Source organism: Rattus norvegicus, chromosome 3, assembly GCF_021556685.1.
Source record: "Rattus norvegicus strain SHRSP/BbbUtx chromosome 3, alternate assembly SHRSP_T2T, whole genome shotgun sequence".
NCBI lineage: Eukaryota > Metazoa > Chordata > Mammalia > Rodentia > Muridae > Rattus > Rattus norvegicus.
Genome location: NC_141536.1, coordinates 15,064,688 through 15,086,572, shown reverse-complemented (window position 1 = coordinate 15,086,572; position 21,885 = coordinate 15,064,688). Strand labels below are relative to the sequence as shown.

At 51.7% G+C, this 21,885-nt stretch overlaps 1 protein-coding gene across 2 annotated transcripts in view; it reads right to left on the bottom strand.

The window, feature by feature from the left end:
* Niban2 (niban apoptosis regulator 2) overlaps positions 1 to 15,997 on the bottom strand; it is a 49,724-nt gene extending 33,727 nt beyond the window's left edge. The window contains exon 1 of one of the 2 annotated variants that reach the window (XR_015683155.1): positions 15,751 to 15,978. Coding sequence is in view for 1 of the 2 variants with exons in the window: in NM_001109885.1 (NP_001103355.1) it covers positions 15,751 to 15,805 (55 nt within the window). In the remaining variant the exon portion in view is untranslated. 2 annotated transcript variants of the gene reach the window in all.
* Positions 15,998 to 21,885: the final 5,888 nt, after the last annotated feature.

Here is a 21,885-nt window from a genome sequence, read left to right as displayed (position 1 = left end):
TCCATGTTTGGCTTTCCCTCCAGGCATATGTGAGCTTCAGGGATCGAGCTCAGGTCACCAGGCTTACAGAGCAAACAGCTTTAAGTGCTAAGCCATCTCGAAGACATATTTATCTGTTCTCTTACTACATGAGGCCACACCAGAGCTCCACAATCCCCTCTCCCAGAAACCCTAAGATACAGAAAGACAATTGAGTTTTCCCAGAAAGCTTAACTCTAGCTCTTGGACAGCCCCTGCCCAGCCTCTGGGATTAGATTAATTGAGAGTCTGACAGACAGTTCCAGTACTGCCTAAAAGGTAGGGCCCTGGCTGCACATACCCAGGCCAGCCCTAGGTCACACATCAATGGTAGAAAAGGTCACCACCCAGGCATGCCAACTAAAACTGTCACCTAAGCCCAGACCTCTGTTTCCTCTTCCTGATCCGTTACTGTCGAGGGCTCCTAAACCTGAAGAACCTGGGAGACTGCAGCAGAACAGATCTACAAGCAATGTCTCCCCAACACTGAAAGGCTGGGGTTGGCAGCCACTCACCTGGGCAGGCACAGCAGTCCACTTGCCTGGCCCCTCCCAGGGACACGTGATGGCACTTTGCAAAACAACTATCAAGTGTCCTGTACACAGAGCTGTTGTTGTGGCTGTGGCCAGCAAAAACATACAACCTTCCTAGAAGGTTTTCCTTTACCGGTACTTGGGACCTCTTCTCCTCCATCCATCCTTCATGCCCTATCTCAGAGGCCCCTCCTCCAAAGCCTCAGGGGCTCAGACAGTGGAGACCAGGGAGCTCAGCTCATTTTCCAGAGTGGTCACTGTGTGCCAATCACAGCATCCCTCGTGGAGCTCCCAGTACTACAATGAGTAGTTAAATCATGCCCACCTTACAGACAGATAACACCAGCCTCTTCCCAGAATGTTCCTCCCTCCTCCTCCTCTTCTCTAGACCCTGCCCTATGCCTGCAACTTACCTTTGGCTCTTGTCAGACTGGGGTGACACTGACTTTGGAGTCAGAGAGAAAGACCTAGAATTGTTCTCCAAGAAATATAACCAACAGGATCACAATATTCTTTTTAATTTGACATGTTTACTGTTTTAGAAAAAAAATCAGGAAAAAATATAGGGAGATGGCTCAGCAGCTGAAATGCTAGCTATGCAAGGACAACCTGAGTTCGGATCTCTAGCATCCGGGTTAAAGCTGGGAGAGACCCGGGTGGCGGCAGGCAGGGGGCGGCAGGCAGGGGGCGGCAGGCAGGGGCGGGAGGTGCATGCCTTTAATCCTAGGACTTGGGAGGCAGAAGCAGACAGATCTCTGAGTTTAAGGCCAGCCTGATCTACAAATCTTTCCCTTCTCATGTTACATGTCCAGCTACATGTTACACTGCTGGATTATACCTACTGATACATTGTTTCACTTCCCTCTGCCTTATCCTGTGATACCATTTGGCTACAAACTAAACTAGGGTTAAGTCTCCTTGTACAGTGGCTACATAGGTTTAACCCAATCTCTTCAGGTAACCACTTCTGCCTAACCTTTAGAAGTCCCCAGGGCTCCAGTCACAGCAACTTCAGCACTTATCTTTCTGCCGTAGGGACATAAACTCCTAGCTCCCCCCACCTCAGCGCTTTGTGAAAGCAGCAACAGGGCCCCCGTTACTATGCCTCCCTAAGGTAGGTAACAAAGAATAAAGTCACTAAGAGGGTAAAAATGTTTGCCTTGAGCTTGAACCCACTCAGGGGACCCCAGGCCATTAGGAAGCTGTTCCATCTGTGACAGGAGAGCAAGTGACAATAATTATCCCACGGGACAGAAGCAAGCTCTCAAGGAAAGGCGTCGACTTCACAGCAGTCAACTGGACATGCCTTCGTACAAGCAGGACCTAGGGTCTGGGTTTGGTAGCCACCAGCTCAGTGCCCAGTACACAAGGGTCTCGAATGGGACTGAGAGTCTGCCTTGCCCCTGCCTGTCACACTAAGAGTTCAGCCAAGTCCAGAGACAGAGGTCAGGAGGCCAGGAGGAGGACCAGGCTGTCCAAATCCCTAGCCTTACCCTCCGGAACAAGAACAAAGATGTGATCGCCAGTTAGTCACGTTAAGGGGAGTGAGGCAGGAAGGAAGCCCTGTGTGGATGCACGCACCTTGTGCCTATGGCCTCAAACACAATAGGCCCAGAGTGCTCCTTCCAAGGGGGACAGAGAGAAAGCCTGGGCTCTGCTGCACCCGAAATCAGGGAAACCCATGCCCTCCACCCTTGCCCACCCTTGTGCACCACAAACCCCAGGCTCATGCAGAGGGTTCCCAGGTCCCTATGCATCCAGGTTGGAGAGTGGCACCTCTCTCTCTCTGTCTCTCTGTCTCTCTGTCTCTCTGTCTCTCTCTCTGTCTCTCTGTCTCTGTCTCTGTCTCTCTGTCTCTGTCTCTGTCTCTCTGTCTCTGTCTCTCTGTCTCTGTCTCTCTCTGTCTCTCTCTCTCTCTCTCTATCTCTCTCTCTATCTCTCTCTGTGTATTTATGTTTTTGTTTTGTCTGCATGAACGTTTTGCCTGTGTGTACATGCGTACAAGAGCTAGCTGCACAACTGCCGAAGTCCGAAGAGAGCTTTGGCTCCCTTCCATCTGGAGTTGGGGATGACTGTGAGCCACCACATGGGGGCTGGCAATGGGACCTGGATCCTTTGCAAGAACAAGTGCACTTAACCCTGAACCATCTCTCCAGCTCCAAGTGGCATCTTTTTATTCCCAACTATCTAGCACCATGGTATCCACCATCACCGGAGCAATGACTCCCAGCCGCACACAAATTCACAACTTTTACAACCATTAAGGATCAGTGACATCCTTTACAGCAAAGGAAACTTACTGGCCTAAAGGTGCTTGGCCAGTAGCTGGAAGAGCAGGGTGTCATCACCAAAGCCACTATCCACCCAGGGAAGCCCAGGGGGAGCCCAGAGAAGCCACCCTCAAATGCTACAAATAAGTTAGTAAGGATGGCCACCAGGGCAGCCAAGGGCCCCAGCCCAAGCACAGGGGACTACAGAATGAAGCCAAGAGTCCTGTAGTGTCATTTAGTATCTATAACATAACCCCAAGGTACAGAAGAGCCTAGAAGGGTCTAGAGAAGGTATTATGGGGAGAAAGGCTCAGATTGGAGGGAGGTATAGTCCCAGGCACCACAGAGCTCTCAGTGCGTCTATTGCTGATTGGCCTCTTAATATGCGGAGCTGGCCTCTTAAAAGCTGTTCATGTGACTTGGTGGGGGTGAGGGGATGTGGCGGCCCCTAATTGCACAGAAGTCTGCAGGGCCCTATGTTGGGTGGAGGAGCCCAGGCCAGCAGGGCAGGACCCCAAGTAGCCAGTCTTGGATTCCACAACGATGACAACCTCCACAGGCAAACAGGAAAGCTAAACAGTGCTGCCTGCAACAGCTCTGCCTGGAAGGAGATTTGGCCTCTGAGGATGAGGGGAGTCCCTGGGCGGTAAGAAAACAACAGCTCAGTGCTGAAGCCCCCACCTCAGGCCAAGAGTAAAAGACCAGCCTTTGAGGCCCCAGCCGGGTCAGAGATACACAAAAGGTCTGCTGTGTGCACACATCATCTTGTCACCATGAAATGGGATCACCACCACTTTAAAGAAGGGGAAACTGAGGCCCAGAAACACGAGGAGACTTGACCAAAGTCACACGATGACTGTCCTGGGCAAAGCCTGGAGAGCTGTCCTATGGTCGTTCCCAGGGACCTGGACCAACTCCATCTGTCCCCCTCCCCTTTTCCTGGCAGCCTTAAATACGGGGTGGGGGTGGGTGGAGAGTGGTGCTTTGGCTATTTTTAACCAGATGCAGTTTTCTGTCTGAGTGGACGAGCCCAGGCCGTCCTCAGACACAGGCCCGTCTGTGGCGCTGCACAGGACCTGCCTTACTTGCTGAAGACTTATTTATTTACTCAGTTTTCAAAATTATAACCTCTGCAGCCTGGCTGGGCCCAGCCACCCTTCCTGGCTGCTTCTGGGCTGGGCCACAGTACAGAGGGCAGTCAGGCACCCTGGGTCCAGCTCTGCAGCCTCTGAGATTGTGGGCTCCTCTCTTCCCTCTCAGAGCCCCAGTTTCCTCAGTGAAAAAAAATGAAGGATAAGACTGGTTAAGTATTTCCTTTTGTTCTTCTTCCCTCCCTCCTTCCCCCCTCTCCTTCCTTCCTTCCTTCCTTTGACAGGGCCTATGTACTCCAGGCTGGCCCTGACCTTGTGACCCTCCTGGCCTCCTGGCATTCAGATCATTTCAGTCTTCCCACCTGAGACTCGTTAGAATCCAGGCTAGAGGGAAAAAAAAGTCATCCAATACCCACCAGAAACCTCAAGATCAAGATAGGGGACTTTTGGTGCCAGTCAAGTCAACTGTGAGCAAATTTTCCTGAGTCCAATAGGACATGGGTCCCCAAAGCTTAAGCTCACCCCACACACCCTTCATTCCACATACACTCACACTTACACACACACACACACACACACTCACACACACACACTCATATTCATACTCACATACACTCACATACATACTCAGACACACACTCACTCACATACATTCATATTCATACTCACACACACACATGCACACACTCACACATACTCAGACACACACACACTCACATGCACGCACACACACACACATACACACACACACACACACACACACACACACACACAGCTGAGTGTGGTGGCTCCTACCTTTAAATCCCAGCACCCAGGAGGCAAAGGCAGGAAGATCGCTATGATCAAGGATAGCCTGGTCTACATAGTGATTTCTACGACAAGCCCAGCTACATAGACTAGCGTAAATTTCAGGAAATTTGAGTGGAAAGTTGAGGTAGGCTGAGGCAGGAAGAATGCTGCAAGTTCAAGGCCAGTCTAGATTACAGAGTGATACTCGGTCTCCAAACAGAACCTCAATGCTAAGGGCATGCGTGCCTCAGTTGGTGGAATGCTTGCTTGCAGAGCTTGCACAAGGTGCTGAGCACCAGGAAATGGGATGTGTGCCTATGCCTGTGTTCCCAGCACAGAGAGTAAAATACAAGAACCAGAAGCTTAGAGTCATCTGGCTAGACTGTCATCACATGAGCACGGCATAAGCCAGGCACTCTATAGGGCATCTCTCAGCACCTGTAGATACCCCACAGGCAAGAAATAGGGTCAGTGTTCCCAACCTTACTGTCACCTGAGGCTCCAAGGAGAGTGCCATGACCAAAGCCACACAACTTTGTCCCTCGGATTAGCCTACTACCGCCTCATCACAGGCAGACATAAAAACGGCAGACGGAGTTCTCAATGCCAGATACTTAGAAAGGCGCAAACACACGCTGCCTGTTACACGAACCACAGTGCTTGTTGGAACCCCTTTGGCCTGCACAAGAGTTCCCCGAAATCAAAGCTATGTCACAGCCTCGTCTCCAGTGTACGGTTTATGCTGGGTCCACGACGGCTTTCTAAACAAGTTCTACCTCCCTCAGCAAGATCTTTGTGCAACTAACATCCACCACGACTATTCTGTGCTTCGTCACGGTTGAGCTCTCAACTCGGGCCCAGTGACCGATGAGCGGGCAGGCCAAGAGAGGAAGGGACACAGATGGGGCACAGACAAGAGGAAAGACTGGACAAACGTCTCTTGGCACTCAGACTGTGTGGCCTGCTCCTGGTCTGTACCCTATGGGGGAAAGGGTCAGTGGGGTTCACACTGTACAAGCCACTGTTTCTTCTTCTTCCTCCCGGGTGCTCAGGAACCTGCTAGAGCATCCCCAACCATGTCCTACACACAAATCCTGATCTCAACTTTATTCTCCCTCTCCCTCTTCCTCCCTCCCCCTCCCTTCTCTCTGATTTCTTTGTATAGCCCTGGCTATCCTGGAACTCACTCTGTAGACCAGGCTGCCTTCTAATTCAGAGATCCACCTGCCTCTGCCTCCTGAGTGCTGAGATTAAAGGCCTGTGCCACCTCTACCACCCAGTTATTTTGTTTCTTTTTATATTTTATTTATTTTATGTGTCTGGGGAGGACACACACACACACACACACACACACACACACACACACACACACTCACACACACACCGGTCAAAGGACAACTGGCAACAGTTGGTTCTTTCCTTCCAGTGTGTGCGGGATCAAAGTCAGGTCACCAGGCCACCAGGCTTGGTGACAGGCTCCTTTACCTGCCGAACCATCTCACTGGCCCCCTGCCCTGCACTTCCTCTTGAGAGGAGGGACTTCCTGAACAAGAGTCTCTAGGTTGCAACAGTAGCCAAGACCCCAGGAAACCCTGCCACAGCCTCTCTGCCCCTGTGTGAGGACACAACAGGGCTGGGTAGGTACTCTGATGCCCAATTCTCAGACTCGGAGCTGCAGGGAACAGAGTGAGCCTCCTGACATCAGAAGGGTAGAAGCAGAGGCTAAGGGACAAGGGGAGGTCACTCTCTCAGCCCAACAATCTGCAGGATGGCAGCCCTGCAAAGGTTCCCTCAACCCAGCAGGGCCAAAACTGGTGCACAGCAGGAAGCTCCAGTCATAGTCAGAGAGCTTGGCCACACCCCCTACAGGGACTCACGCTCTGACTGCACCCACCTCTAGCCACCTTCCCCATCTGTGCTCTGCCTACCACCACGCCTGGGAGTCACTTCCACCTGGAAATGACCCAAGGCTATCCCAGGTCTCTCTGGACAAGGCCCCTCCCCTCCAAGGTCAATACTCCTGGCTCCTTCCACCCCGCCCCACTCCCCTCTCCTCCCCTCCCGGGTGAGAACACAGCCAGCCAGGAAGGCCAGGCAATCAGCGACCACTGAGAATTATGGTTAGCCTGTCCCAGCACCGGAAGGGCATTGTAACCGTTTCTTTGCTTCCTTTTAAACGTGAGTACTCTACCACTGGTTTGAAACACCGAAACTTTTTTTTTAAATTGTATGTGAGTATTTGGGGGTGGAGACCCTCAAGAGTACCACAGCACTTGTGGGGAAGACAGCTCCGTGGCCATTCTTTCCCTCCACTGTAGGTTCCAGGAGTGAACTCGGGGGCTAGGCTTGCACGGTGGGTGTGGCACCTGCTGGGCCACTCACGGGTCCTCATAACTACTGCTTTGCTGTTGCTTTGAGACAGGGTCTTATGTAACCCAGGCTGACGTCCAAACGGTTATGGAGCCTAGGATGACCCTCCTTCTCCAGCTTCCTGAGTGCTGGGGTTACAGGCAGGCACCATAAAGCCCAGATGAAATTCCATAACTATTGAATAAAGGAGAGAATGACCAGATGTGTCTTGGGCCAGTGCACATCACCTTTAGAAGGCCTCAGGCATGCTCCCCTATTTCCACATAGTAACCTATGTGGTCCTGCACCTTGAGACCCCTGGAAAGGGTTTTCAAAGCCAGGGACTTCTCAAAAGAAGATTTAGATCTTGAGATCACACACTAGAACAATCAGATAGGCACAGCCACTGTCCAGGATCACACAGCAAATAGTCAAGAGAACCAGGTTCAGACTCATAAGTCTAATTCCAGACACACAGTGGTTTTATCCTCTGTGTCCTACCTCATGGCAGACACTGAGTGGTCCATGCTGGGGAACCACAGTCCTATCTCACAGCTCTGCACACACAGGCTGAAATAGCTCAGGCATCCTGAACCAAAGGCTGGTGGGTTAACTCGGGCTGGGACACACATGCTTCCTGGAATACAAAGCCAGCCATTCAAAGGGGGCAGACAAATCTGCCATGTCTCCAGAGATGTCAAACGAGCCCAGAGGAGTGACAGCCAAAAAACCGTCACCTGGGGTGGACAAGCCCAGACATTTTAAAAGCCCTTGCCACATAAACATGGCAAAGTGACACACGTGCGCCATACACATCCATCACATATACAGAGCCAAGAAAGAAAGAAAGAAAGAAAGAAAGAAAGAAAGAAAGAAAGAAAGAGAGAAAGAAAGAAGATTAAAAACAGTATATGAGGGCTGGAGAGATGGCTCAGCGGTTAAGAGCACTGACTGCTCTTCCAGAGGTCATGAGTTCAAATCCCAGCAACCACATGGTGGCTCACAACCATCTGTAACGAGATCCAATGCCCTCTTCTGGTGTGTCTGAAGACAGTGACAGTGTACTTGTCATATATAAAATGAATAAATAAAATCTTAAAAAAAAAAAAAAAACAGTATGTGAACGCTCACACCTTGATCCCAGCTCTCAGGAGGCAGAGGACAGCCTGGTCTACAGAGTGACTTCCTGGACAGCCAGGGCTTCACTAGGAAACTCTGTCTCGAAAAAAAGAAACAAAAATTTGAGCTACTGTTCAAGATGGCGGCACAGCTCAGTTGGTGCTCATTAGGAAATGCTACAGTCCAGTCCCAGCACCACACAAACAGGGCACGGTGTCCCCTATCTGTGATGCCATCACATGGTGGAGACAAGAGGATCAGGAGGTCCTAGGTCATGCTTGGCTATAGAGCAAGTTCAAGGCCAACCTGGGATACATGAGAGCCTGTCTCTAAACAACAAACAAACAAAGCAGCTGTCACTTGCTGTCCTGTTACCACCCACCTACCATACACTGCACTATCCAAAGATTACATCCGGGATCCTCCCGGCTGCCCTGTGGTAGCCCAACAATTCCTCTCTTTACAAAGAGCCATGACGCTCAGAAACAGATCAGTGTGCCCGGAGACCCAACTCATATAGCGGCAGAGCCAAGACTTGGGTCCAAGCCCACACACACAAAAATCTTGCTGGGGTGGGGTGGGGGTGGAGAGTAGGTGCTCAGGACGAGCCTGCGGGAACCAGCGCACTTCCTAATGGAGCCGGGTCCTAGGTGGGCAAGGCACTGAAAGGGCAGCACTTCCGGTTCTCCCAGTTTCATGATCCAGCCTCCTCAGTGACTCAGGCCCTGAAACTTCACCAAGAGCGGAATGAGGCTTTGCTCCCCACTCCGGGCTTCAGAAAGCCCTGCTTCCCCAGGCAGGGAAGTGGGTGGGGGTGGGGCCCGGAAAGGAAAAGGCAGCGCAGGAATCTGTAACCGCAGGATGATGCTTCTGCGACAGTGAGTGGTTGAGTCAAGAGCTGGGGAGGATGGGGGGGGGGGGGGTAGGCAGAGGGGTGGTTGCTCAAAGGCAGACTGTGAGCCTCAGACTGAGTAATGACTACGGGGTGGGATGTATCTGTGCAGAGTCCCCACTCATTTCCTCCCACTCCCACGCCCTGCCCGTTGTCCCCTGCAGGGGTCTCTCTGGGGCCTTTCCCATACTGTCTCCCTGTCCATCCTATGCAGTCACAGTAGGGTTTGGGCCTAGTGGCTAAGGCCTTGCTCTCCCTGCCTCCTGCCCGCAGTGGAGGTAGTTCTGTGAGCTAATCCAAGCAGAGGATGGTGTGGCACTGTTAATAAGTGCTCAGTTAAAAGATTTGGTCTGGGGGCTGGAGAGATGGCTCGGTGGTTAATAGTACTGACTGCTCTTCCAGAGGTCCTCAGTTCAATTCCCAGAAACCACATGGTGGCTCACAACCATCTGTAATGGGATCTGATGCCCTCTTCTGGTGTGTCTGACGACAGCTACAGTGTACTCACGTACATAAAATAAATAAATCTTTAAATAAAAATAAAAGCTCAACTGAGCTATAGCTCAGTCAGTTGAGTTCTTGCCTAGAGCACGTATGAGGCCCTGGGCCAGATTCCTGACTAAAATCATCTTCATCTACACAATGAGTGTGAGGCCAGCCAGCTTACAGGAGACCATCTTTTTTTAAAAATACCTATTTTAGCATTCACAGTCTGAGAACTGCCCCTCCCTTCTCTGTCACCCGCCATTCTCAGACAGGAAATGGACCAGTCCCTGTGGGCAGCAGGCCAAGGGAGCAGTTACTGTGTGGTCACATGTCCCGAGGCCACAGATTTCAGTCCACGCTACCAACTCATGGCAGTGGCTTCAAGGGTACTAGCCTCTAATGCAAAGGGGTCCCCTGGGCTCCCAAAAGGGACCCTTCCCAGACATGTCCTGATGAATCAAAGCAGGCGGGGTAGGAGAAGGGTATGACTGTAAGATGAGTCTGTCTTCAGCAGGAAAGCCAAACACAGTCAGGGAGGGCTCACACACAGCAGACTCTGTGTGCTCCAAAAGCCTACACAGCAGAAGCAACCCAAAGGCCAACTTTTGGAGGAAGCCTAAAAAATGTCTGTGTGTCCTCGCCTGGAAGGACATGCGGCCTTTGGAAGAGATGACTGTTGCAAATGGTTTAGAAAAAGAAGCAAAACACAGTGTCCAGTCACAATGCCGGCAACCTATGACAATAAACAGGGACAGGCGGGTGAACACTACAAAAGGGCAGCATGGTCAGGCAGGGGTGGGTGAGTGGCCCTTCTTGTCTTTCAGCTTCATTCCTCAGGCGGCAGGAGGCAGGGAGGGAGGGCTGTGGCCCAGTTTGGGATTAGAAAGGTCTCTTTTGGCAGCCAGTGTGGGAAGGCCTGGAGGGTGAGGTGGGAGGCCCCCAGGAGGCCAGAGCACAGGCTAAAGGGTGGGAGAGGACCCAATAGAAGACTAGAGGTTGGGGGGAGGGGAGAGCAGGGTCAAAGCCAACAAAAGCACATTATGTAAGACTCGACACCAGAGATAGCAAAGTCCCCAGACAGCTTCACCCCCAGAGGCTGACCCAAGCCTGGTCAAGCATCTGGCCTGCCTAGTCCCTTGGCAAAGCCCTGCTCAGCAAAGCAAAGAGAGGGTGACAGCAGAATACCCCCCCCTTATTTCTGTGGAACACCCCCCCTTTACTCCTGTGGAACAACCCTCCCCCCTTTTTTCTTTTTTTTTTTTTCTTTTTCTTTTTTCTTTTTTTCGGAGCTGGGGACCGAACCCAGGGCCTTGCGCTTGCTAGGCAAATGCTCTACCACTGAGCTAAATCCCCAACCCCGGAACAACCCCCCTTACTCTATGAAACACACCCCTTTACTCTTGTGGGACACCCCCCCTTACTCCTGTGGAACACCTTCCCTTTACTCCAGTGGAACTCCCCACCTTTACTCCTGTGGACCCCCCCCTTTACTCTTGTAGGACTCACCCCCTTTACTCCAGTGGAACTCCCCCCCCTTACTCCTGTAGAACCCTCCCCCTTTACTCTTGTAGGACACGCCCCCTTTACTCCTGCACCTGCAACCACTTCTAGAAGGGGAGGGGTAAACGGGTGCAGAGGGTTAAGATCAATTTTCAGGTATTATTTGCTTTTCTCCACAAATAAACATGATCCCATTTTCATACCCAGTTATCAGGAAGGTGATAACCTCAAAGATGAAGTAGGTCTTGGCGAGGGGTATGAAATGTATGCCGCCTTCCAAAGGCTATGCATGGATATAGTCCCCAAAGTTCTCCTTGAAGCCTCTAATATCAGCTCCTAGCACAAGATATATACAGGGAGGTCTGAGCAGCACAGCCCGGACTAGCCAGATGTCAGTAAAAAAAACCAAGCAGCCATTACCAGGGCTCTAGACAAATAACATTGCATCAGGTACAGAAAAGCACCTTCGATAGAAGGAGCAGGCCCGGGGTTGGGGATTTAGCTCAGTGGTAGAGCGCTTGCCTAGGAAGCGCAAGGCCCTGGGTTCGGTCCCCAGCTCCGGAAAAAAAAAGAACCAAAAAAAAAAAAAAAAAAAAGGAGCAGGCCCACTAGAGGAGTGAACACTGGTTTGGAAGAGGCCACCATACAAATGATTTCTGCTGCAAGCGATGGCTGAGAAAGAAAGGCGGGGGGGGGGGGGAGATATGATTTCTATAGACTTCCCCTCCCGAGGTGTCCAGGCACACATCGCTTTGGCAGTTCGGCCAGCATTGCCTAGAATTGAGAGGACTGACAAGGGTGGGTGGGTAGCTGCTGATGTGTCCCGGGTCTATTTTAAGTGGACTGAAAACATCCTCAGATGTATGGAGGTGGTTACACATCTCAGCCAATACACGGAAAACCCTTTTCTGTGGGTGGGTGGTACAGGGTGTGGAACTGGGTCTCAGTAAAGCTGTTGTTTTAGCCAGAAGGGAGAGCAGGATGGGTGGGTGGAGCTGATCAGAGGTGCTGGGACAGTCTGCCCTCTGTGGGAGCATTCATGTGCCTTGACTGAGGGGTGATCCACAGTGGTGGGTGGGGATGTCCTGGAGAAAGGTGATTTCCCCCATCACAGCCAACGCCAGCCCTCCCACTGACAGCTCAGGCTCCAGGCCCTGCCCCTCACTTGTAGCATCTTGGTTTTGAGGTTCTAGTCATTTGCATAAAATCCCCCCAAAGTGCTCAGAAGCCATATGAGAGTCCTGTCCCCTACCTTATGGAAAGAAGAGGTGGACTGGCTCAGCTCAGTCACGGGTCTGTCTTCTGGCTCCTTCTACACTGTCTCCGTCACCAGTTACTCAACCCACACCAGACAGCCCACAGCCATCACACATAACCAACCACCACAGCAGAAGGAAACTGGGAAGGAATCAAAGCTTCTAAAGACTCTGCTTTATGCTCAGGAAACTTGCCACACGGTCTCCAGAGTCAGGACAAACCCAGGAGAACCACTGCCCAACCCTTTGAACTCCAACACTAGAGGGAAGCCAATTACAGTCGCAATCATCCGATGTTTGCTGAGCACTGCTGCCCAAGACTAGGCTGGGCAGAACCTTCTCTGCTTTAAGCAGCAGTGCCTAGCTACCATTGTGACTCCCATCTCACTGATGAGAAAACTGAGATCCAGTCCTCAGTAAATCTCGGGGGCGGAAGGGTTTGGTGGCACAGGACTGTAGTTTCAGCTAGTCAGGAGTCCGAGGGACAAACAAAAGGAGCTCAGATTCAAGTCTGCCTGGGCTACAAACTGAGCTCAAGGCAACGTAGTAAAACTATCCCGAAATAAGCGATATAAAAAAGTCTTGAGGTGACGTAGCTCAGTGGTGGATAGCTTACAAAGAGAAGGGGGCGGGTGGGCTGGAGAGAGAGCCCGGTGGTTAAGAGCAGTTGTTCTTGCTGAGGTCATGGGTTCGGTTCCCGGCACCCACACAGCAGCTCAGCTCACAACCACCTGTAACTCCAGCGACAGGGGATCTGAGGGCCCATCCTCCTCTAACCAGGAACATATTCCATGCGCAGACATACATGAGAGCAAAACATTCATGCATATAAAATTAAATTATTAAGTCTAAAAAAGAGATGCTGGCCCAAGATCAGCCAGCTAACACTTTGCTCCAGTTAAAGGTGGCCCTTGTAGCTAGAAGGGTGCCACGCCCATTCCGTTCATATCTAGGGAAACTGAGATCTAGGGGAAACAAGCAGCCCCTAGATGACAGAGGCTCAATTGCTCTCAGGCCCCTTCTGTACCAAATGTGCAGAAACCACCCAGCTACCAGTATCTCCAGAGCTGGGTTGGAACAAGCCCATGCTTGCCAGAGGCTTTGAAATCTCAGGATGAAAGATGCCGGGGCAGCAAAACAGCACCCTGGGTACGAGCACGCCTGACCTTTGCCAGGACTTGCAAGCTGGTATTCACCTGCTCACCTGCTAAGGGAGGGTGGAAAGTGGCCAGCCCAGCCTTAGAACCCTAACAGGACTGGGAGCTTAGGGCCCTGTGGGAGGGGTGTTCTCACAGCTGACACTTCCACAGGTAGGAAGGGCTCTGGAATTTGAATCATGTACCTGTTGGGTGGGGTGAGGCGACTGAATGGAGGCTGGAGGTGGCAAAGACACAAGCCCTTTCCCTCCAACAGATTCCTAAGGAAGTTTGTTCTCCCAGTGTTGGACTAACCACTACTCCACCCACCCGCCCCTACACTTCAGAAGCCTCCCTCCTCAGGTGAGCCTGCCACGGGATCTAGGGCATCTGAAGAGGGTTATTAATAGCACTTCAAGTGTTTGGAGAAAAGGTAAGCAGGTTCTGAGTGGGCACAACCCTATTTTCCCCAGCCTGCATCCACAAAACAAACTCAGCCCTCTCCAGAAGGGGCCACTTTACCATCCCTGGCTCCTGCTCCACTCAGGAAATTGGCCAAGAGGGCAGGGGTGGGTTTTCAGACTAACACTTGGGAAGGTGGGAGATCTGGATGTGGGGAAAGGAAAAAACCCACTGAAGTAGGGCACACCCCACCCATGCTTGCTGAGAGCCCAGAGAGGAGGCCCTGAATGGAGAGACTGTTACAGAACCCCAGGAGGTTGCCACCAACAGGGAAGGGACAGGAAGACTCCGCCCTGCCCTTCCTGAGCCCAGGCCTTGTCCTACAAGGAGGCCTCCCAGGACTTAACCCCTGACTGTTCAGAGGTGAGACATGGTCTAAATCACCCCCTCCTGGGCCCAACTCCAGGCCTGGCCCAGTGACTGGACAGTCCTTCTCTGGTGCCTTCTCTGTGCCCTGCTACAGTAGAGCTCTGGAAGTGGGGGAGAGTAAGGGGCACCTGCCTTGCTCTAGGGTCTCTGCTATCAAGGGAAATATAGCTACAAAGGAAATATAGCTTGGTGTCAACAGGACACCAAGATAATGTAGGGACACCACACTCAATGAATAGGGAGACAAACAGAACCAAGGGAACTGTCTCCTCTTCATGTGCTCTGACAAACCCGACTGGCTGGCACCCCAAGTCTCAGTGCCTCCTGTACTAAGTAAGGCTCACTCAGCTCTCCCAGCAAACATCCTAAGAAGGCAACACCCACCCCTTTCAAAGATAACACTGAAGCCCTTGGACACTGAGGCTGGTTCAAGCAGGGCAATGGTGGCCCAGGCCTTTAATCCCAGCACTTGGAAGGCAAAGGCAAGTAGTTCTCTAGGAGTTCGAAGACAGCCAGATCTACAGAGCTAGTTCCAGGGTAGCCAGAGCTACATAGGAGACCCTGGCTGGGAAAACAAAAACAAAAGAGGCTGACTGGCTCAAGATCACACACTTGGGGAAAAAAAAACAAAAAACAAAAAAAAACAACGAAATTACAGTCAGGACTGCCTGGCCTGACTTGCCTGCGGTCAGTCAGCCCAAGCTGAGCTTTAGGACTCCTGGGATTCTCGCCCCATCTCCCACTCCCCACAATGAACCCAGGATCCTGGGCTCCTCCACAGACTTGAGAAGTGTCCACCATGCAGTGACAGGCTGAGAGCAAAGCTGTCTGAAGGAAGGTACTGGGAGACTGGACTCCGGCTCTGAGGGAGCAAGCTCTGGCCACAAACAAACCTAGGCTGTAGTACCAGCACTCTGCTCAGTTAGAGCCAAAAGTCAGGGACCCGCCCCTTCAAGGGCACCCCATCTCTCCTTTGCCCCAATCTGCACGTTCGGTCCCAGCTCTCCAAGGGCCCACCCCCCTGTAAGCTTCAGCCACGTGTACCCGAGCTAAAACCAGGGCGAGATGGGACAAGGCAGCTGAGGGGGGAGTCTGGAAGGTCTGACTGTGTGGGGCAGAGTCCGGAGTAGAGGTTAGGCTTGGGACGTTGCTGGGAAGGATGGGGGCGCGACCCCTTCGCTACGCGATCTAAGCTATAAGTGTAGGGTTCTGGCCAGGCTGGGCTCCAAGGGGAGCAAGTTCCAGTAGAGAAATTGGGTCCCTGGCTCCTCAAAGGGGGAAGGGAGCACACGGAAGGGCCTGGAAGGGCCGTCCAGACCGAGAGGGAACAAGTTCAGAGGAAGAGTAAGGGTCTGACCGGTTCCCGCCGCGACTCGGGCCTTGACTCTCGGGGACCCCCTCCCCCGCCCTGCGAGGTCGGAGGCGTGGCTCGGAGTGCCCGGTGCAGCCCCAGGCCGGCGGGGCGCTGAGCGGTCCTCACCTGCGATGTTCTGGCGCCGCGCGTCATCCAGGTGTGTGGACAGTACGTCTCCCATGGCGAGAAGAAGCCAAGCCGGATCCGCCCACCGCTACTCAGACGGACGCCGCTGGCGCCATGGAGTCCGCAGGCCCCGCTCCCGCCGCCCCGTAGCCCGGCTGCCGCCTAGGCTCCTCTGCGCTGGTACCGAGATCCCCGCTGCGTCCCTCCCGCCGGCGCTGCTGCCTCTCTAGCCCGCGCCCAGGCTCCCGCGCCCTCCCCGCCCCGACAGGCCAGGCCACGCCCCTCGGAGCCACGCCTTCCTCTCCAGTCCAAGGCGGGAGGGGACCTCCAGACAGCAGGGAGACTTAGACAAAGAGAAGATCCCCGGAAGGGAGACCCGGGACGGACTAGCCTGGTGTGCTCCACATTCAGATAGCAGCGAAGAATAGGCTGATGGGGGTATCGCAGAAAATGGAGCGCCCTTGGGACTGTTGCCTAAGCGTCTCCGCTTCTCACGCCGAGGACAATGTAGGGGCTGCAAGGGGACGCCTGGACGGACGTGAGGGAATTCAGCATTCCTCCAGCCCCTTTCCTCCTGTCCCCTGCCCCCAATCTCGCCCACAGCTGCCTGCACTGGGAAAGTCCCCTAGCCTTGATCAGACCTGTCCTAGAAGGTGTGCCAGCCCGTCTTTCACAATAGATAGGAGTAGATGTGGAGGGGAAATGGACGGAGGGACATGGGAGGGGAGCGAGGGGGAGCATGGTTGGAGCCCAAAGATATCAGGGCCCAGCCCCAGGAGGTCATTCCTCTGGCCCGGACTGTGGGCGTTTCATTCGAAGGCGGCTTGCCGGACAAAGCAAAGCAGGAAGGCTCTTTACAGTTTGCAAAAGACTGCCTGAAATGAAAAGCGGGGATCTCGGACTTTGGGTACTTGGACAGTAGGGCTGGGCATGGGTGGGTCACTAACAGAAAGTGTTTCGGTTTCTGGACCTCCCAAGCCGGTGGAGACCAACTGGTGACTTGGTCTGCACTGCCTGTGTGTGTGACCAGGGCTGGCTAGTTGCTGCTTGCTCGCTTGCACCTCTTGGCTCACCACTGTAATGCACTCCATCCGTTATTAGCTGCTCTCCCTAGAACCCTGACAGGATTGTAACAGTTACCTGTAACTAAGCACCTGTCTCTCAGGCCTGTCACCACCGCATGAGGTGATGCAGGCTCTCAGTTACGCTTTCAGTCACCAGTCATTCAGCTACCGTGGTGAACACTCATTTGCTAAGCCTTCTGCAAGATGCCCATCTGTGCTTGAGGCTGAGTGTGAAGGTGCGTGCAGTAGGGAGATTAGATTTGAGGCTATGGGGCTGGTGAGATGGCTCAGTGGTAAGAGCACTTACTGTAAGAGCTGGGTTCAGTTCCAGCACCCACATCAGGCTGTTCACAAACGCCTGTAACTACATCTCCAGGGTATCTGACTACCACTTCTGGCCTCTACAGGCTACTGTACTCACCTGGGGCCAATAAATTCATCCAGGAAAACACACGTACATAAAAACAGATAAATAAATGAGAAGACAGAGAGGTTAGCCTATGCAAGCTGCAAAGCAAGTTTGAGGCCAGTCTAGGATATATAGGAAGACCCTCTTTCAAAATACCAATGGCTAAACTGAGCAGTTGATGACGTTCATCTTTAATCCCAGTGCACAGGAGGCAGAGGCAGGTGGATCTCCGAGTTTGAGGCCAGCCTGGTGTACAGAGTGAGACCCGGGACAGCCAGGGCTAATAAAGAAACCCTGTATAAAACACACACACGGGGGTTGGGGATTTAGCTTAGTGGTAGAGCGCTTGCCTAGGAAGCGCAAGGCCCTGGGTTCGGTCCCCAGCTCCGAAAAAAAAAAAAAAAAAGAAAAAAAAGAAAAAAAAAAAACCACACACACACTCACATACACACACTCACACACACACATACACACACATACACACTCACACACATTCACACACTCACACACATTCACACACTCACTCACACTCACACACACTCACACACATACACACACTCACACACACACTCACACACTCACACACACACACACACACACATGTGCACACAGAGATTAAGGGTGAGAAGATGAGGAAGTCCAAGCTACCTATCCTACCTATCCTCTGTGACTCTGGACAAACAAGTGGCATTCCTTATTGAGCCTCAGTCTCCTCACCTGTCAAGTAATGATACTTGGTGGAGGTTGGGAAGGGGTGGAAGAGAGAGAGTGAGAGACAGTGCCTAGCATGGTCAGTCACCTCTCAATAAACAGAAATGTCGTTCTGGTCCCTGCCCTCCAGAAGTCTGAGAGAGGGAACAGAACATTGTGTTATAAGGACGGTGATTTAAGCGGAATACCAGAGATGAAAGTTGAAAAACAAGAATTGTGACAGCATGTAGCAAGGAGAGGCCACTCCAGGGAGTAGGGCCCACACAGGCAAAGGGCAAACCCCTGAAAAACAGGATGCATTCAGAGTCACCAAGAGGAACTGAAGGCAGACTGGCAGGGATTTCCAGTTTCCCTGTGTAGAGGTGGCTAGAGAAGGAAAGTGACTTTTGTCCAAGTCTCACAGTAGGGATCCAAGGCCATCACAACTGACCCTGAATGTCAAGTTCCCTGAGCTGCCGGAAGCAAAGGATACGGATGAGCTCATTTTCGCCTTCCCTCAGCCTCAACCTCAGAACTTAGAAAGGTCTGTCCTCCCTGGGGAAGGGACAGCTAGAGCCAGGTGGCCCCACCACGACCTGGTGATCTCCACAGCCAAGATGGAGGCCTGGGCCAGGTGAAGGAAACCGCTGACTGGTAGGCTGTCCCTAGCCTTCATGGTGCACCTAGGCCCAGAGCCCAGAGCACACAACCTTCCCAGAACACATGTCAGGTTCCTGGCCCAAGGATCCTTTCCTCTGGGCTTAGAGCTCTGTTGTCTGTCACTCAACTACGTTGAGCTCCCATAGCCTCAAAAGTAAGAAAAATCTACCAGATGGTGGTGGTGCACGCCTCTAATCGCAGCACTCAAGAGGCAGGCAGAGGCAGCTGGATCTCTGAGTTTGAGGCTAGCCTTGTCTAGAGAGTGAGTTCCAGGACGGTCAGAGCTGCTGTCTTGAAAAACAAAACAAACAAACAAAAACAAAATTGAAAGTTTCTGTAAACTGTCAAGGACTGTGCCTGTGTGTCACCTCCGATCTTGAGGTCAGTCCCTAACAATTTTAGATTGGATGAACACAGAAACATTGACTATAATAAATAAATAAATAAATAAATAAATAAATAAATAAATAAATAAAAAGCAAGCTGGGAGCTGGTGGCCGACATCTTTAATCCCAGCACTCAGGAGTTAGAGGCAGGTGAGTCTCTGGGAGTCTGAGGTCAGCCTGATGTACAGAGTGACTCCCAGGACAGCCAGAGTGGCAGAATAGAGAGACCCAGAGACCATGACTCAAAAAAAAAAAAAAAAAAAAAAAAACTCCTGGATCAATGGAGGATAGAAAAAGATTGTCTTTGTCTTTCTAGGGCCTGAGAGGTACCAGCTGCAGTATATGCTTGCCCAGACTTAATGAAACATGCATTCAAAAGAGAGATGCTTTGTTGCCCCCCTCCCCAGATGCTAGAGAACAAATCCAGGGTCTTGTACTTGCTAGGCAATCGCTCTACCACTGGGCAAAATCCTAGCTGTCCAAACTGACATTCTAGTATAAGTCATTTATACTGGGTTTGTCTGTGTGCAGTACTGGGGAACTGAACCAAAAACCAGAAACTGCTAAGGAACCACACTGCTGAATTCCCAGCCCTTGGCCTTTAGAGACAAGCCCATGATGTTTATATGTAGATCTCAAATTGGCCTTGAACTTGTGGTGTAGCCCAGGTTTGCCTGGAACGTGTGCGTGTTCGTGTGTGTGTATGTGTGTGTATGAGTGTGTGTGTGTGAGTGTGTGTATGTGTGTGTGAGTGTGTGTATGAGTGTGTGTGTGTGTGTGTGTGTGTGTATGTGTGTGTGTGGTGTGGAGGGGGTGTCTCACATCGCCCGGACTGGCTTAGCATTCACTGTGCCAGACCACAAACTTGAAGCAGTCTTCTTGCCTCAGCTTCCTAGGTGCCCGGGTTACAGGTGACTTCTGGAATAGGGGGATTGAAATATGAGGAAGGGGTGTCATCAGGAAAGAGCAAGCAAAAGGTGTCCGCCCAGGCTGTAGAGCACAGGGAAGGGAGAAAGGATGGGTGGGACTGGCCCTGGAGCCTAAAGAACGTGGTTTGTTCTGCAAAGACTATAAAGTTCTCTAGAGGCTCTTAGCTGTCCCCTGTGCGGTTGTGAATCAGGGCAGTTATGGCCTTTGGGTCAGGGAGGAATGAAGGGTTTGCCACTTGAATTTTTTGGGTGGGGGTGGAGGGTGGGGAGGAGGCTAGGTTGGGAAGCCAAGGCCTTGCTTATGCTATACAAGCATTCCACCTGAATGCTGTCCCCCTAGCCCATCCCTTTTTTATAAAAGAGAAAAAAAGGGGTTGGGGATTTAGCTCAGTGGTAGAGCGCTTGCCTAGGAAGCGCAAGGCCCTGGGTTCGGTCCCCAGCTCCGAAAAAAAGAACCAATAAATAAATAAATAAATAAATAAATAAATAAATAAATAAATGAGAAAAAAAGACGAGAATATAGTCACTGCATGATGGATTCCAGGAAGTCGGACAGTAAAGACTGGGCCGTCTTCCTTCCAGTGTTTATTTGCTTTCCATTAACTTTTGTACTAAGTGTGCAGTGGGTGTGATAACACTCTCACACTTTATGTCACTGTCCCTTTGCCCACAGTCACACCCATCTTGTGTGTGCTGGACAAGAGCCGTATTGCAAAGTCACTTCCCAGCCCTTTGCCTTCCAGATTTGAGTAGATGAAAATGTGTTTTTTTTCTTTTCAGCGTCTCATTTTGTTTTGTTTTGACAGGGTTTCTCTTTCTCTGTGTAGCCCGTCTGTCCTGGAACTCTCTCTGTAGACCAGGCTTGCCTCAGATTCACAGAGATCCTCCTGCCTCTGCCTCCTGAGTGCTGGGATGAAAGGCACACACCACCACTGTGCTGTCTCTACCTATGGGCTGTCTAACCTAGGGGCTGTCTCTACCCTGCAGTGTGTCATCATACGTGTGTAAGGGTGCATGTCATTGTGCTTTCTCTTGTCACGATGAGGCTTGGACATGATACAAGATAACCTAACCTCTGCTGGTCTCCACCCTTGGTCCAGTCACCTCCTCATTCTTTTTTTTTTTTAAAGATTTATTTATTTATTATATATAAGTACACTGTAGCTGTCTTCAGATACACTAGAAGAGGGCATCGGATCTCTTTTACAGATGGTTGTGAGCTACCATGTGGTTGCTGGGAATTGAACTCATGACCTCTGGAAGAGCAGTCGGGTGCTCTTAACCGCTGAGCCATCTCTCCAGCCCCCATCACCTCCTCATTCTTATCCCGTGCTCGCTTTCCATTAGAATGTTGAGTGTGTGTGTGTGTGTGTGTGTGTGTGTGTGTGTTTTATGGCCATGTCTCTGTGTATGTATATACACATATATGAATAAAAAAAAAAGAAATAAAAAGTTAAGGATGTGACCGCTCCTAGGTATGGTGGAGGAGACCAGAGGCAGAGACAGGGACATCTGGAATCATTCATGATGGACCTGTCCCTGAGACATGTGAGGAGAGGTGGAAGGGAAGAGAGAGGGGAGAAAGGGGAAGCAGGTGCAGCAGCCAAGAAGACAAAGGTATAAAAGGGGGAGTAACCGAAATGGCTGGATTATATAGAGAGGGGCATCTGGGGGGAGGGCAGCCCAGCTCCTGGGCTGGAGAGTTCAGGGCAGAAGGGGGAGTATACCAGCCATACCCTGAACCAGGTAGGGACTGAGGGATTCTGGGAGAACATGGTGGCTAGGTCCACTTTGATAGGTTGAACAGGCACCTCAGCCATCTTGTCCCGGGGTTGGAGATTTAGCAGTACACACGTGTGCTCTTGCGTGTGGAGGCCAGAGGTCAACTCAACACCAAGTGTCTTCCTCAATGGCTCCCCATCTTATTTTCTGAGACAGGACCTCTCAGCGAACCCAGAGCTCATCGATTCAGCTAGTTTGGCTGGCTGCCTGACTCC